This window comes from Curcuma longa, chromosome 4 (genome assembly GCF_044706935.1).
Source record: "Curcuma longa cultivar G26 ecotype Majalengka, Jawa Barat chromosome 4, ITB_CL_G26_1.1, whole genome shotgun sequence".
Lineage (NCBI taxonomy): Eukaryota > Viridiplantae > Streptophyta > Magnoliopsida > Zingiberales > Zingiberaceae > Curcuma > Curcuma longa.
In genome coordinates, this window is record NC_133864.1 from 4,469,264 (window position 1) to 4,483,445 (window position 14,182).

General features: G+C 34.5%; 1 protein-coding gene and 1 pseudogene across 2 annotated transcripts; both read right to left on the reverse strand.

The window, feature by feature from the left end:
* Nucleotides 1–3,762: 3,762 nt before the first annotated feature.
* LOC141826209 (noroxomaritidine/norcraugsodine reductase-like) lies at nt 3,763–5,111 on the reverse strand (annotated as a pseudogene).
* A 3,192-nt stretch (nt 5,112–8,303) lies between these two features.
* LOC141826206 (noroxomaritidine/norcraugsodine reductase-like) lies at nt 8,304–9,712 on the reverse strand. 2 transcript variants are annotated; one of them, XM_074713452.1, is made up of 5 exons: nt 9,552–9,712; nt 9,262–9,469; nt 8,972–9,188; nt 8,745–8,851; nt 8,304–8,639 (listed from the first exon to the last, which is right to left on the reverse strand). In XM_074713452.1, the coding sequence occupies exons 1-5, from the start codon at nt 9,644–9,646 to the stop codon at nt 8,526–8,528; spliced, it is 741 nt and encodes a 246-aa protein (XP_074569553.1). In that variant the 5' UTR covers nt 9,647–9,712; the 3' UTR covers nt 8,304–8,525. The 2 variants fall into 2 exon arrangements, with proteins under 2 accessions (XP_074569553.1, XP_074569552.1); XM_074713451.1 differs by having other exon boundaries at nt 8,304–8,649.
* Between the last annotated feature and the right edge of the window lie 4,470 nt (nt 9,713–14,182).

Here is a 14,182-nt window from a genome sequence, read left to right on the forward strand (position 1 = left end):
ATATAATTTGTTAATTTTTTTTAAATTTTAAAATAAATTTATATATATATTAATAAAATAATTTATTAAAATAATTATTTTAATAAAATAATTCATTAAATTAATATATATAATTCCTTAATTTTATATTTTTAAATTTAAAATAAATTTATACTTCTTTTAATAAAATAATTTATTCAAATGATTATTTTAATAAAATAATTTATTAAATTAATAAAGATAATATGATAATTTTATTTTAATAAAATAATTCATTAAAAATAATTATTTTAATAAAATAATTTATTAAATTAATAAATATAATTTGTTAATTTTTTTAAAATTAAAAAATATTTTTTTTAATAAAATAATTTATTAAAATAATTATTCTAATAAAATAATTCATTAATTTTATTTTTTAAATTTAAAATAAATTATTTTTAATTTATAAATATTTAAATTAAAATTTATTGAATTAAATAATTTGATTTTAATTAGATTTCATAGTACTTTTTAATTGACTTAGTTTTAAAATCGAGGGTAATCATGGAAAAAATTTCGTTAACCTCAGGAATCGTAGAAAACCTTAGGCTGCCAAGGTAATCACATTACCGGGTTATAACCCATTTGCTGATGTGGCGGTGATGTTGTATTACTTGGGAATCAATCGTAACCTGAACCAAACAAGGTTATCAACGATAACCTTGGACAGATAACCAAGGTTATCAATGATAACCCCCAACCAAACACCCCCTTAGTTTATTTGTTTATATAGTTACATCTTAGAGTCATATATTTTAACTGTACTACCTTTTTTCCTATTAATTATTAGAGGTGACCTATTGGTGTGTTGATTCGCATACTCTTTCAAGAATTTTTACATATGATAAGTTTTTTCATTTCTTCATTATGCATCAAAATTGTATTTATTTTATCTTAATATTGTTTTTAACAGTCTCGACGTAGTCATCTACGTAGTAGTCATGGGCAGTCTGTACTTACGACCCCCTCCTTCAGTTATAGGACCTTCCTGTATATATAACTCGTTAGGACCTTCCCATTCCCCAATACCCATGGAAGTTTCTTCAACTAGACTATCAGCCGTGGAGATGATCGATAATTGAGAGTTTATATTCTTTCTCAGAGATTCGTAAGTACTTTAGTAGGAACTAATTTTGTCAACTATCATAATTATTTAATATCGTTTATTGTATACTTTATTATAGATTTATCAATTCTGTACATGTTATTCACGAGATTAATCGAATTATGAATAACCATTGGCGAGGGGATTCGATAACTTATACAAGCACTCCTGATCCCACAAAAGAGCTATGGTGGAATGAGTTTAAGGTAACCTATCTCCTTGAGTCTATATATAAAATTAATTTTGAATATATAATCAATTATTTATTTCTCATTCCAGCGAATGTTCACTTGGGACCCTAATAAAGAATTAAAAATAAGGAGAATTTTTAAGAAACAATATGGTGATAACATCCGGCATGTACTTAATCATGCAAAGACGAGAGGAAAAAAGTCACCTTATATCACTGAGGAAAATTGGGTCAAGATCTTCAATTTTTGAGAAACTCAAGAGAGCAGAAAAAAGAAGTTAACAGAATAAACTCAATCAAGCTTATAATTCTGGAGACTTATCTGTGATATATGCAGGCAACTCAATCAATATCGATAGTATACACGCAGATTGGTAATTTTTTTCAAACACTTAAATTTTAATCTATTTTAAACTATTTCATTATTTCTAACAATGATTTTTTAGGTCAAGGAAATGGGGTGGAAGCCATTATTCATAGACACTTTCACTTGCCCATTTAAAAAAAAAGAGATAAGATTTAGAGCGGGGATAGAGCTAAAGCAATTAAGGTTTAGATTACAATATAATTTATATTCTATTAGTAGATATTATTAGTTGTGTATCTGCTCTATCTTTATATTAAATGTGTTTCATTAGATATAATCAATATTATATGTGTTTCTAAAATATTGCTATATTAATTTTATTTTAATTTTCTCACGATAATATAAGACAAATATGATGAGTTAGAGTTAGCACAATGAAATTTAGGTGTCAGTGATGATAATAATGAATCTAAGCCATCTGTTGGGAATAATTATATGAGTTTATGGCTGGAGGTGAGTGGGAGATCCAAAGAGGAGGAAGGATATTAGGTATGAGTTCTTTAAGTAGAACTTCATAGAGTTCCTAGTACATCTTCTACCACCTCTCCAGTAACAACACAAATACATAATTTGACTGAAGAGGTTAGCCATTTGAAAGACATAATAATGCACAAGAATCAAAAAATGAGGCAAAGGGATCAGGAAATTAACGAGTTACACCGACAACAAAACCTAATCATACAATATCTTTAGTTAAATTTCGCTCCAAGTTAGATTTCTCCCGCTTCTCGTGATGAGGGTGACAACGACAATGATGATGGTGGTGGTGGTTCTTTATGAGTTTTTTTGTGAATGAATATTTTTTTCTTAGAATTAGTATTTTTAATATTTATTATTTAATTAAGTTTGTAATTCCTTTCTTTACACAATTCTTATTAGTACTGTTAATTTTTTTTTGTAACAGGATCAAAGAGGTCAACTACTGTGTTGCAATTCAAAAATTCATATCAGAAGAAGTAAGTCTTTAAATATATATATATATATATATATTTATTTATTTTTAAGAATGATATTTTTTCTTTTTATGTTTTCTTATGCAAGAAGAAAGATATATAGAAGTAGAAGGCTGCAGTGTCTCCCAAGGCAAAAGACGACGACATTAATTTTATAACTTTCTCTCGTCTAAGACTTATTGATATGGATTTTGTCATTTGGATATCATTACTTGGTGATTTATTGATATGTGTTTTGTCATTTGGATTTTGTATCATGACTTGAAGGATTGTTTGATATGGATTTTGTATTTATGACTTGAAGGAATATTTGATATATGGATGTTGTCTTGAATTTTGTAGCATGACTTGGATGAAGGTTTGATAAGGATTTTGTATCATTTCAACAAAAGGTAGAATCTGTCACCTAGTGGCTTCACACAGTTGATCCTACGATCATCTGTGAGGAGGTAAATCGGATAGCTACAGTTCACCATTACGAGGAGGGCATTGCCTCGGCTTCGTTGAGATTCGACCTTTGCCCACGATATGGATTTTGTATCATGACTTGAAGGATGCTTGATATGGATTTTGTTATTTTGATATGTATATATGATATGTATGAATTAAATTGTGTTACATGAATAGGTAAGTTATTGTGTTAAATAGGTTGTTTGTAAAATTTGGATGATCCGATCCATTATTTGTATATATGAGAAAATTAAAAAATGAACAGGATGGTTGAAAAAAAATTTATATTTTATGATGAATTTTACAACGAAATCATTTTCATCGCAAATATATCGTAAATTATTATGTATCGTTAATTAATGATGAAACTACAAATTTGTCATCAAATTCGTCGTCAAGAATTCATCGTCAATTGATAAGGAATCTGAGTCCATCGTCAATTCACGACGAATTCGGCGATGAATACTTATTTTGTCACAAAATATTATGACAAAATTTTAAATTTTATTATAGAATTTAACGATGACTTAATAGCCATGAAAATTTATTCACCGTGTGATTATGATCGCAAAATTTTTTTATGGCCAGTTTATTTATAAAATTTATTGTTAAATTCATTTTTAAATTAAATTTTTTTTACTGACCGAAAACTAAAAAAAAAGTTGGCTCCGTAACATTTGGAACACCAATTTGTACCCTAAATTATCGTCATAGTGATAAGACCTTCAATATAATTCTCCGTACAAGAGTTCAACACCATCTTATTCGAGATCTTCGTAAGAACATAGTTCTCAACACCCCCACCTTATTCAAAGATCTCCATAGCTACTTAGTGATTTCCGTTCACAATTCGACCTCCATCGACGACGATGACCTGACCATTCACGTAGCAAGACGGAGGGAGGCAAAGGAAGGCCACTACGCCGGCCACATCCTCCGGCTCCCCCAAACGCCCGAGAGGTACGCGATGATTCTCCCTCGCCACAAATTCCTCGTCTTGCACCAACTGCCACAACAAATAAATCCATATTCATCAGCCAATATAATTTTATTTTCTTTCGCCGGTAATTTTTTTTTCTAGATAACAAGAAGCTAGTAGTGTTCACTTACAGAATCAATGAGTGGCGTTCTTATGTACCCTGGAGCTACACTGTTTGTTCTAATGTTATCTTTGGCCCATTCACAAGCAAGATTTCTCGTCAGTTGATTCATGGCTCCTAATCAAATGAAAAGAGAGAGAGAGAAGAAGAAGAAGAAGAAGAAAGAAGATCGAAGTAACCAGTTCATCTTCCAATTGATTCAAGCAAAATTCAATGAATTAACAATATAAGGAGTACCTTTAGTCGATCCATACACGGACATATCATCATACGCAATGAAGCCAGAGATGGAGGTGATGAACACAATACTGCCTCCTCCACAAGCCCTAAGGAGAGGATAAGCGAGTTGGCTGAAGTGGAACGCCGATTCCAAGTTTGTGCTGATCAAGAACTTGAAATCCTCCAGGGTTTGCTCTACCGTCGGTTTGAAGACCGCCGTCCCTGCATTGTTAACCTGCAAAACGAAGAAGATTAAGATTTGATTCAGGGTTTTTAGAAGGAGAGATAAAAAAAAAAGAGGGAAATACCAGAATGTTGAGTTTCCCGTCGAATTGGGACTTCACCGTCGCCATGAGTTTTCTCTCTCGCTCGGGGACGAAACGTCGCAGACAGATCCGGTGACTTTGAGCTTGGAATCGCGCCATTGCTGCAGGCACTTCTCTAGATCTGCTTCGCTGCGGGCGCAAGTGTGCACCGCCGATCCGAGTCTGGCGAGCTCCTCGACTATCGCATACCTAAATTAAGCTTGATCGATGAGTAGAAATAGATAGAAGGAGATGAAGTATTCGAGGAAGTACCCGATTCCCTTGGAGCCTCCGGTGACCAGAGCAGTCATCCCGGCGAGAGACCATCTGTTGGTGTCAATGGAGCTGCTCATGCTTCTATTTTCAGAAAGGAACTTCCCGATGAGAATGAGAAGAGAGGACTGCTGAACAGAAATGACGAGAAGATCAGGCGTACATATATATATAATAAGGACATTTCTTATTATAATTTAATATATTGGACACGAGTTTGCATGCGTACTATTTAATTTAATTTAATTTATTTTAACTTAATTTAATTTTATAAAATATATATGGAAATTTAAAATAAATTCACTATTGTATTAAAATTATTATAAAATATTAAAATTAATTAATTCAATTTAATTAAAATATTATTTATTAATTTATCAAAATTATTTTAAATTAATTAAAATCACTGTATAAATGTAACAACGTCATAATTGTTATACCTATTTGTGATTCTTTTTCCATAATTTTTTTTTATAGGAAGTATACAAAAAGAATAATTAATAAATATGAATGATATTTAAATTGCGGTAGGTAAATGGACGATCCATTCAACTGTAGGTATTAAATTTGAAGCTTGTCATTGCAATTCAAAAGTGGCAGTCATTTTGATTTCTGAAGTTAAAATAATATTCTTTTTCATCATAGTCAACTGTAACTTTTCGATTTATCTCCTCATAAATGATCGTGGGACCAACCGTGTGGAGCCGTTGAGGTAACAGATTCCACCTTTTGTAAAAAAAAAAAGTGGCAGTCATTTGTCCCCGAGATATAGTTGAGTTGGTTACAATGGAATAGATCGAGTTGTTGAAGTGGGAAGGATTGAATCTCGGCCTCGGCAATGCCCTCCTTCGTCGTGGTCAACTGCAGCTTCTCGATTTACTTCCTCATAGAAAATCGTGAATCGACCGTATGGGAGTTGCTAGAGTGATAGATTCCACCTTTTGTTGAAGAAAAAAAGAGACAATCATTTAATTTCAAAGGTTCAAAATGGATTATATTTTTTTTATTAACAATATTTACGAATCACGGGCTATATCCACGCGTTTGAGTTATTTGATAGGGCGGAGATCGCAGAACTCGAGACAGGCCTGTGACTTAGTCAATATAGAATCGGCTCCCGATTTAAAATTGAGCTCGATCAAATCAGTCCAATTCAAGACCGAGCTCAACTCAAATCACAACCCCACTTTAAACCTTGGCACTGCTCAACCTATCAAGAATGACAAAAACTAACTAAATAGGAGTCGACCCGACTCATGTATGACTTATTGAGAATACTATGCTACGATGTTCCAAGATGTCGGCCTATCCCGGGATCTCAACTGGAACATGATTATTTAGTAAAAATAAAAAAAAACTTTATTTTTCTAAAGAAATTTATGAGCACATAAATTAAATATCATTTAATAATATAACGAATTCAATTCAGGAAAAAATTTAAAAAATAATTTTAATTTATAAGATAAAAAAGCCAGCTTAGCTTAGAGACCAAATTGACCTCCGTTTGGTTCATTCACTGATCAAATGTGAAGATAAGTCATACACAACCCGAACTCGCTAGACCTCAATTCAGCCTGGTTAAGCTCAGCCTTAATTAACTCTTATCGAGTCACACAGTGCCAGATCAATAAGCATCGAACCTAGGCCGACCAGGAGGCACGCCCTGGCAATGCCAAAATTCATTCATCAGTGCAACCATACGCTAAGTAATGTGTTTGCTAAATCTGACAATTTGAAGAACCTCCATATGAAATAACCTAACACCAAATGCGGCAACGCTAACTAATTAAGCAGTTACAGTTAATCGAAAAACTCTATAAGATCAAGATATGTGGATCAGACAGTGGCAACAGAAGTGGAGGGCGGAGACCAAATTAAATCCTATCTGCATTTTAAAACTATTGGTAAATTAATGATGATCCCAATGTCAATACGATAATGGCTCCTCGTATTGTACGTAATTCGCTGATGATTATTGCTGCTCACGAAGCTTAGAAGCAAAGAAAGGCCGAGTTAAAAGCGAGAGCAAGGAGTTTAACCCAGCGGACTGTTCCAGCAACATTTCCCATTCGCTCGAAAGGATCTTATATCTGTCTGTAAAGATTAAAGAAACAAGTTGAACGATCATCCACCTCGATTAGAAATTCTTTCTTAATTCGTTAATTATTGCTTGCAATGGTGGGAAAATTGTTGGTTCACATGTCTGCAGGTAAAGAAAAAGAATAGTTTTGAGTTTTCTAAAACTAGCTACAACAGGCATAAAATCATGGTTTCAGTGAGATGTGACATTATACGTATATTTAGTAGGAGCTCGTTTTCTTTTGGAATATAATTGAGTTAGTTATAATAGAGCAGAGTTTCTAAAGTGGGCAAAAGTCGAATCTCGATGAAGCCGAGGTAATATCCTCCTCCGTCGTACGTGGTCAACTGTAACTTTCCGATTTACCTCCTCATAGATGGTCGTGGAGCCGATCGTATAGGACCGCTAAGACGACGGATTCCATATTTTGCTGGAGAAGGAGCTCTCCTATATGAGAGAGTTAGCAAAAGGTCACAATTAAGTAGGAATGAGTAAAAATTTAATTAAATTGAATAAATCGATCGAATATAAAAATTCGATTCGATTATTTCAAAATTTTAATTTTTAAAAAAAATTGATTAATTTAGTTTGATTTTAATTTTAAAATTTCTTATTCGATTGAATCAAATAAACTTAATTAATTAAAATAAAAAATAATTTCTAAATTTCTAAATAAATAAATTAATTTATAAATCTCTAACTAATTAATAAATTCTTTATAATATTTTAAAAAAATTAATTATATAAGTTAATTCGGTTGAAAATCGAATTAATTGATATTTTATCGGTTCGATTTATTTAATTTTTATTTAAAAATTTGATTAGTTCAATTATTTTAAAATAATTCGATTCGATTTCGATTAATTTAATTCGATTTGATTTTAATCGAATACTCAATCCTATCGTCTAATATGCTTTTGAAGAAAACAGCATACTCGTGAATGGCCAATTCTACCCACCATGAATCATCGTTCCATGATCTGTGCTATATTATAAGATTCAAATGTGGTTAAAAAAGACACATCATCATCTTGATTTTTGCCCTTACTTCTTTGTCTTATCACTATTTTATTGATTAATGATAATAATAATCCAAAAGTATATTATTTGACAAGAGAGAGTTCAAATGGCATCATCTATCCTACAATATTACTTTTTTTTTATCATTCTAGATAAAAAAAATTATTATTTGACAAGAGAATGGGATCATCAATTTTAGCATGTTACTTCTGCGTGATCATAATTTAGAAGGGTATTATTTATTTCACAAGAGGTCATAATGATAAGACTTTGAATATAATTCTCTACACAAAAACCTAAATGGAGAGTAGTACAACACCATTCAACCATCTTCATAAGAACGTGATTCCAAACACCCACCTTATTCAACGATCTCCATATATAGCTACTTAGTGATTTCCGTTCACAATTCGACCTCCGTCGACGACGATGACCTGACCGTTCACGTAGCAAGACGGAGGGAGGCAAAGGAAGGCCACGACGCCAGCCACATCCTCCGGTTCCCCCAAACGCCCGAGAGGCACGCGATGTTTCTCCCCCGCCAATAAATCCTCGTCTTGCACCAACTACCACAACAAACAAATTCATATTCATCAGCCAAAATCAATTTTTTCGTCGGTAATCATTTTTTTTCTAAATAACAAAAGTTGTATTCGCTTACAAAGTCAACGAGTGGTGTTCTTATGGGCCCTGGAGCTACACAGTTTGTTCTAATGTTATCTTTGGCCCATTCACATGCAAGATTTCTCGCGAGTTGATTCATTGCTCCTGACATTATCAAATGAAAAAAAAGAGAGAGAGAGAGAAAAGAAGAAGAAGATCGAAGCGAATAGTTCATCTTGCAAATGATTCGAGCAAATAATTCAATGAACAATATGCAAGAAATACCTTTGGTCGATGCATACACAACCAGATTATCCCAAGCAATGAAGCCAGAGATGGAGCTGATGAACACAATACTGCCTCCTCCACAAGCCCTAAGGAGAGGGTAAGCAAGTTGGCTCAAGTGGAACGCCGATTCCAGGTTCGTGCTTATCAAGAGCTTGAAATCCTCCATGGTTTGCTCTATGGCTGGTTTGAAGATCGCCGTCCCTGCATTGTTAACCTGCAAAAGGAAGAAGATTAAGATTTGGTTTAGGGTTTAGAAAGGGAGGGAAAAAAGGGGAGAAATTAAATACCAAAATGTTGAGCTTCCCGTCGAATTGGGACTTCACCGTCTCCATGAGCTTCTCTCTCTCGCTCGGGGACGATACGTCGCAGACAGATGCGGTGACCTTGAGCTTGGAATCGCGCCATTTTTGCAGGCAATTCTTCAGATCTGCTTCGTTGCGGGAGCAAGTGTGCACCGCCGATCCAAGTCTGGCGAGCTCCTCGACGATCGCATACCTAAAACTTGATGGATGAGTGGAAATAGATATATAGAAAGAGATAGATCGATGGATGGAGTATTAATTATTCGAGAAAGTACCCGATTCCCTTGGAACCTCCGGTGACCAGAGCAGTCGTCCCGGCGAGAGACCATCTGTTTATCTCCATGGGAGTGTGTTCCTGCACGCTGCTCATGCTTCTCTATATTCGGAAAGGAACTTCGTGTTGAAATTGAGCAGAGGCCAGAGAGACGAGGAGTGCCGTGCAGGACAAAAGACAAAAGACAAAAGACAGGAGGATAAGATTAGGCGCGCATTATTATAATAAAATTTTGGATTTTTCAAGACTTTGCGATCATAATTTAGTAAGTTTAAGATAAATTAAATTTATTTAATTAAAATTATTTCAAATTGATTAAAATTAATATAATAATAATGTCGTTGGCCGTGCAAATGTTTTTTTCCAATATTTTATATAATTTCAATCAAATATGTATATGTAAAAATAATAACGATAATTTATCAAAAACTATACTTAAAATTATAGAATTTGTAAAAGTTGTAGCTCACTCTTAGAATTTCTAGAAGACGCACTTGTTCCGTTATACTCCTTCTGCGATCGAATCACAATTTTAAAAATTAATTTTCTAATTCATTCAGATGCATATAAATATCTCATTTTTTAAACCTATCAAGATTAAAATAATTAAAAACTTAATTAGATTATCAAGAACTTGAATTCATTTTTTTTAATTTAATCGTTAAATTGATAATCCTCTAAATTCATTCATTTTTATTCTTTATTTTAACATTTTAATAAAAATTAAAAAAATTAAAAAGTACAAAAATTAAAAATATTTTTTTCTATTTTTTAATATCTAATTATAAAAGAATAAAAATAATAATAATAACTAATAAAATAAAATTTTAATTATTTTATTAAAGATTTTCATTAAAAATTATTAAGGATCTTAAAAATCTAAAATTTTTATTAAATTAATATTATTCGTTCAAAATAACATTTTTAATTTATTTTTATATATTTTTTAAAAATTAAACTTTTAAATTCATCAATAAATTTGGACCAAAAGTCATTTTTATCAATATTTTGAGCAAAAGTCCAGAAGGATACTATTAATAACTTTATTTTCAATGATTTTACTTATAATCTCTTGGTATATCATCAATATGGATTGTAATTACATTTACAATTTACAATACACTCATTAAAGTCGTCATGAGTTTGCCACCAAAGTATAGCGTAGGCAATGGACATATAATATTTCTAATGTAATAGTTAGGGTTGAATCTTACAAAAATTCACGATCCACTATTCAAAGATTCTACAAAAAGTCAACAAAAGTCAAACTATTGACTTTGACTAGAGAAGAAGATTTAGACTTGGACCGTTTGGACGTGGCACTTGAAAAAAAAGAAGAAGAAAAAATAGTAAGATTTATCTTTTAAAGATAAATGCTTATTTTTTATTAAGAATAATTCTCTTTATCTTTTATTAAAGATAAAATTTATCCTTATTTACTCAACGGCTACGATCAAGCCTATCTCTGATCAACGGTTAGGATCGCATCAACGGATCAACGACCAAGAGAAAGTTCATCTACGATCAATGATCTAGATCTATTCTCTTGGGCTATAAATAGACTTAGAATTTTAGAGTTAGGATATCAATTACTTTATATTTTATTCTCTAAGTCTATGTGCTACAATTGTAAAGGTTTCTCTGCTTAAAGGAGTTTTTATTGAGTGCTAACCGCCTTGGAAGCAACAATCCAGTTACAACCAAGTTTTTTTAAGACAAGTGTGATTCTATTAAACCGTTTATTCATCCCCTCTAGTCAGTCCAACCCGATCCTACAGTTCTGATCGCTGGAGGGGAGGGGTGAATAACAACCTGCAAATCAAAAGCTCGTCGATTTCTCTTGCTAACGTTTTAGCAAGGACACACATCAATTAAAAACACAAATATAACATAAAACTATTATGAGACACAAATTTAGTTGGTTACAACTGTTAGGTTGTTAGTCCAAGAACTATGAAAGCTCAACTAAAATATTCTCATCGGAAATGATCCGGAGGCGGAGAAATTTTATACTATGGTTGAGCGTAAAACTATAAACACAAACTAAACGAGAATGAAAATTGAGTGTGTATTCATTTCTTCTTCGAGCTTCAATCTATTTATAGTCTTCATCTCGATTTGACCGTTGTACTAACTTAACACTTTCGGACGCCTAGAAGGCTTCCGGGTGCTTGGAGTCATCGAAACCTTATCCACTTGGCAACAGTCCATATAACGGCTTTGGGTCTTTCAGGCGCCTTAAAGGAATCCAGGCGCATGGAACTTGCTAACGTGGACATCACCCTCATCCATTTAACAATGGATCGTACTGACCTAAAATGGGTATCTGGGCACTTGGAATTGATTCGGGCACTTGGAGTCCAAGCGCCTAGAACAACTCTAAGCGCCTGGAATGGTCAACCCAAGTTTGACCATTTTCCTCCATCGTTCTACCTTAGTCGTCTTGCTTAGTCTTCCTTCTGATTATCATCCCTCAGATTCACTGAGCCTTTCCAACTCGCTCCCATGTGTCCTTCTCATTCTGTCGGAGTACTCTTCCACAACTCCTTATACTTTGGATGCACTGAGTCCGTCGACTCTTTTCCCGTGTCATCTTTCTCGCTTGCTTGCGCTTATGCTAAGATTTGCCATTTGAAACATGTGTGTTATCCTAAGTCCTTGTACACTTAGATACACACATGAAATATAACTCTGACTTAATTTCAGACTTATTTGACCACATATTAAAATTACACTGAGGTACGTACTAACACAAATCAATCTGATTCAAGACCAAGCTATACTCAAGTCAGCCCAACTCACGACCAAGCTTGAATCAAGCTAGTCGGGGTTAAGACTGAGCCTAGATTAGGCCAACATACCGAAAGATGGGGTCACACAACCATAGTCTAACCTAAGCTAAGTTCGATGGGAGACTCAGTTAAATGGACAGACAAGTGGGAGACATGGCGTAAACAAGTTCTCAGAACATAGGCAAATTAGGCGCACGGAAAGTTCGCGGAGTGCCCAATGAAGACGTTTCTCACTCTCCTAAGATCATATAAAAAGGTACCCATACACGTGACCATAAGTACGCTCACAAAATATTTTTCTTCTATTAGCATACTTTCTTTTTCACTTTCTTCTTTTCATTGTCGAGGCTTGACTTGAGCGTCGGAGGAATTTCATCAAAGTCCACTTTGATTTCCCTTCTAACTCTTTTCGATATTCTCAACTTTAATTTCCTAAAGCTTTCATTATCATCGAAAACCTTCATCAGAGACGTTTGCTCACTGGGTGTCTTGAAACCCTTGCACTACTTAACCAGGAGGCACGCCCAGGCAATGCCAAAATTCATTCATCAGTGCAACCATACACTAAGTAATGTGTTTGCTAAATCTGACAATTTGAACAACCTCGATATGAAATAACTTAACACCAAATGTAGCAACGCTGACTAAACAGTTACAGTTAATCGAAAAACTCTATAAGGTCAAGATATCCGGATCAGACAGTGGCAACAGAAGTCGAGGGCGGAGACCAAATCCTATCTGCATTTTAAAACTTTTGGTAAATGATCCCAATTAATCTTATCAAGAGCTTGAAATCCTCCATGCATGGTTTGCTCTATGGCCGGTTTGAAGATCGCCGTCCCTGCACTGTTAACCTGCAAAAGGAAGAAGATTAAGATTTGGTTTAGGGTTTAGAAAGGGAGGGAAAAAAGTGTTGGGTCCAAAAGGAAGAAGATCAGAACACTTCGAACAGACAGAGGCGGCGAGTTTCTATCCACGGAGTTCACTCGGTTCTGTGAAAATGAAGTTATTGAGCTGCACCTCACGGCTCCCTACACACCCCAACAGAATGGTGTTGTGGAGCGCCGTAATTGCACCGTGATGGCCATGGCAAGATCTCTCCTCAAGGGTACACATATGCCGACAAGGTTCTGGGGGGAGGCGGTTAGGCATGCTGTCTATCTACTAAACCGTCTCCCAACCAAGGCGCTAGGAGAGCGTACCCCATTTGAAGCTTGGATGGGGAGGAAGCCACATCTTGCTCACTTGAGGGTGTTCGGTTGTGTTGCATATGTGAAAAACACAACCCCTCACCTTAAGAAACTTGACGACAGAAGTTCACCCATGGTATACTTGGGTGTCGAGGAAGGCTGCAAAGCTCATCGTCTATTTGATCCAAGGCGTGGCAAGCTACAAGTAAGTAGAGATGTCATATTTCAAGAAAATTGTGAATGGACATGGAATGCAGGTGCTAACAATGAAGAAAACTTACCGGAGTTTATTATGTTGGATGCATCCTATTCCGACGAGGCGATTGTTGCAGCAGATGCTGAGGCAGGGGTGGAAGATGTCGCACCACCACCAGTAGGCGTGGTGCCCATGACAAGAGTGTCAAGTCCATCTACACCATCATCGAACGCCCATGCAGCTACCTCATCTTCGGAATCAAATACACCCGAGTCTTATGAAGGACCAGTCCGTTATAGGTCCCTTGCCGATATCTACGCCAACACTGAGGAAATGGTTGGTATTGATGAAGAGGTGATGATGGTGATGTCTGAAGAGCCGACATGTTACCAAGAGGCTGCAACCGAGGCTTGCTGGTACAAAGCAATGGAGGAGGAACTGAAATCTATCAAGA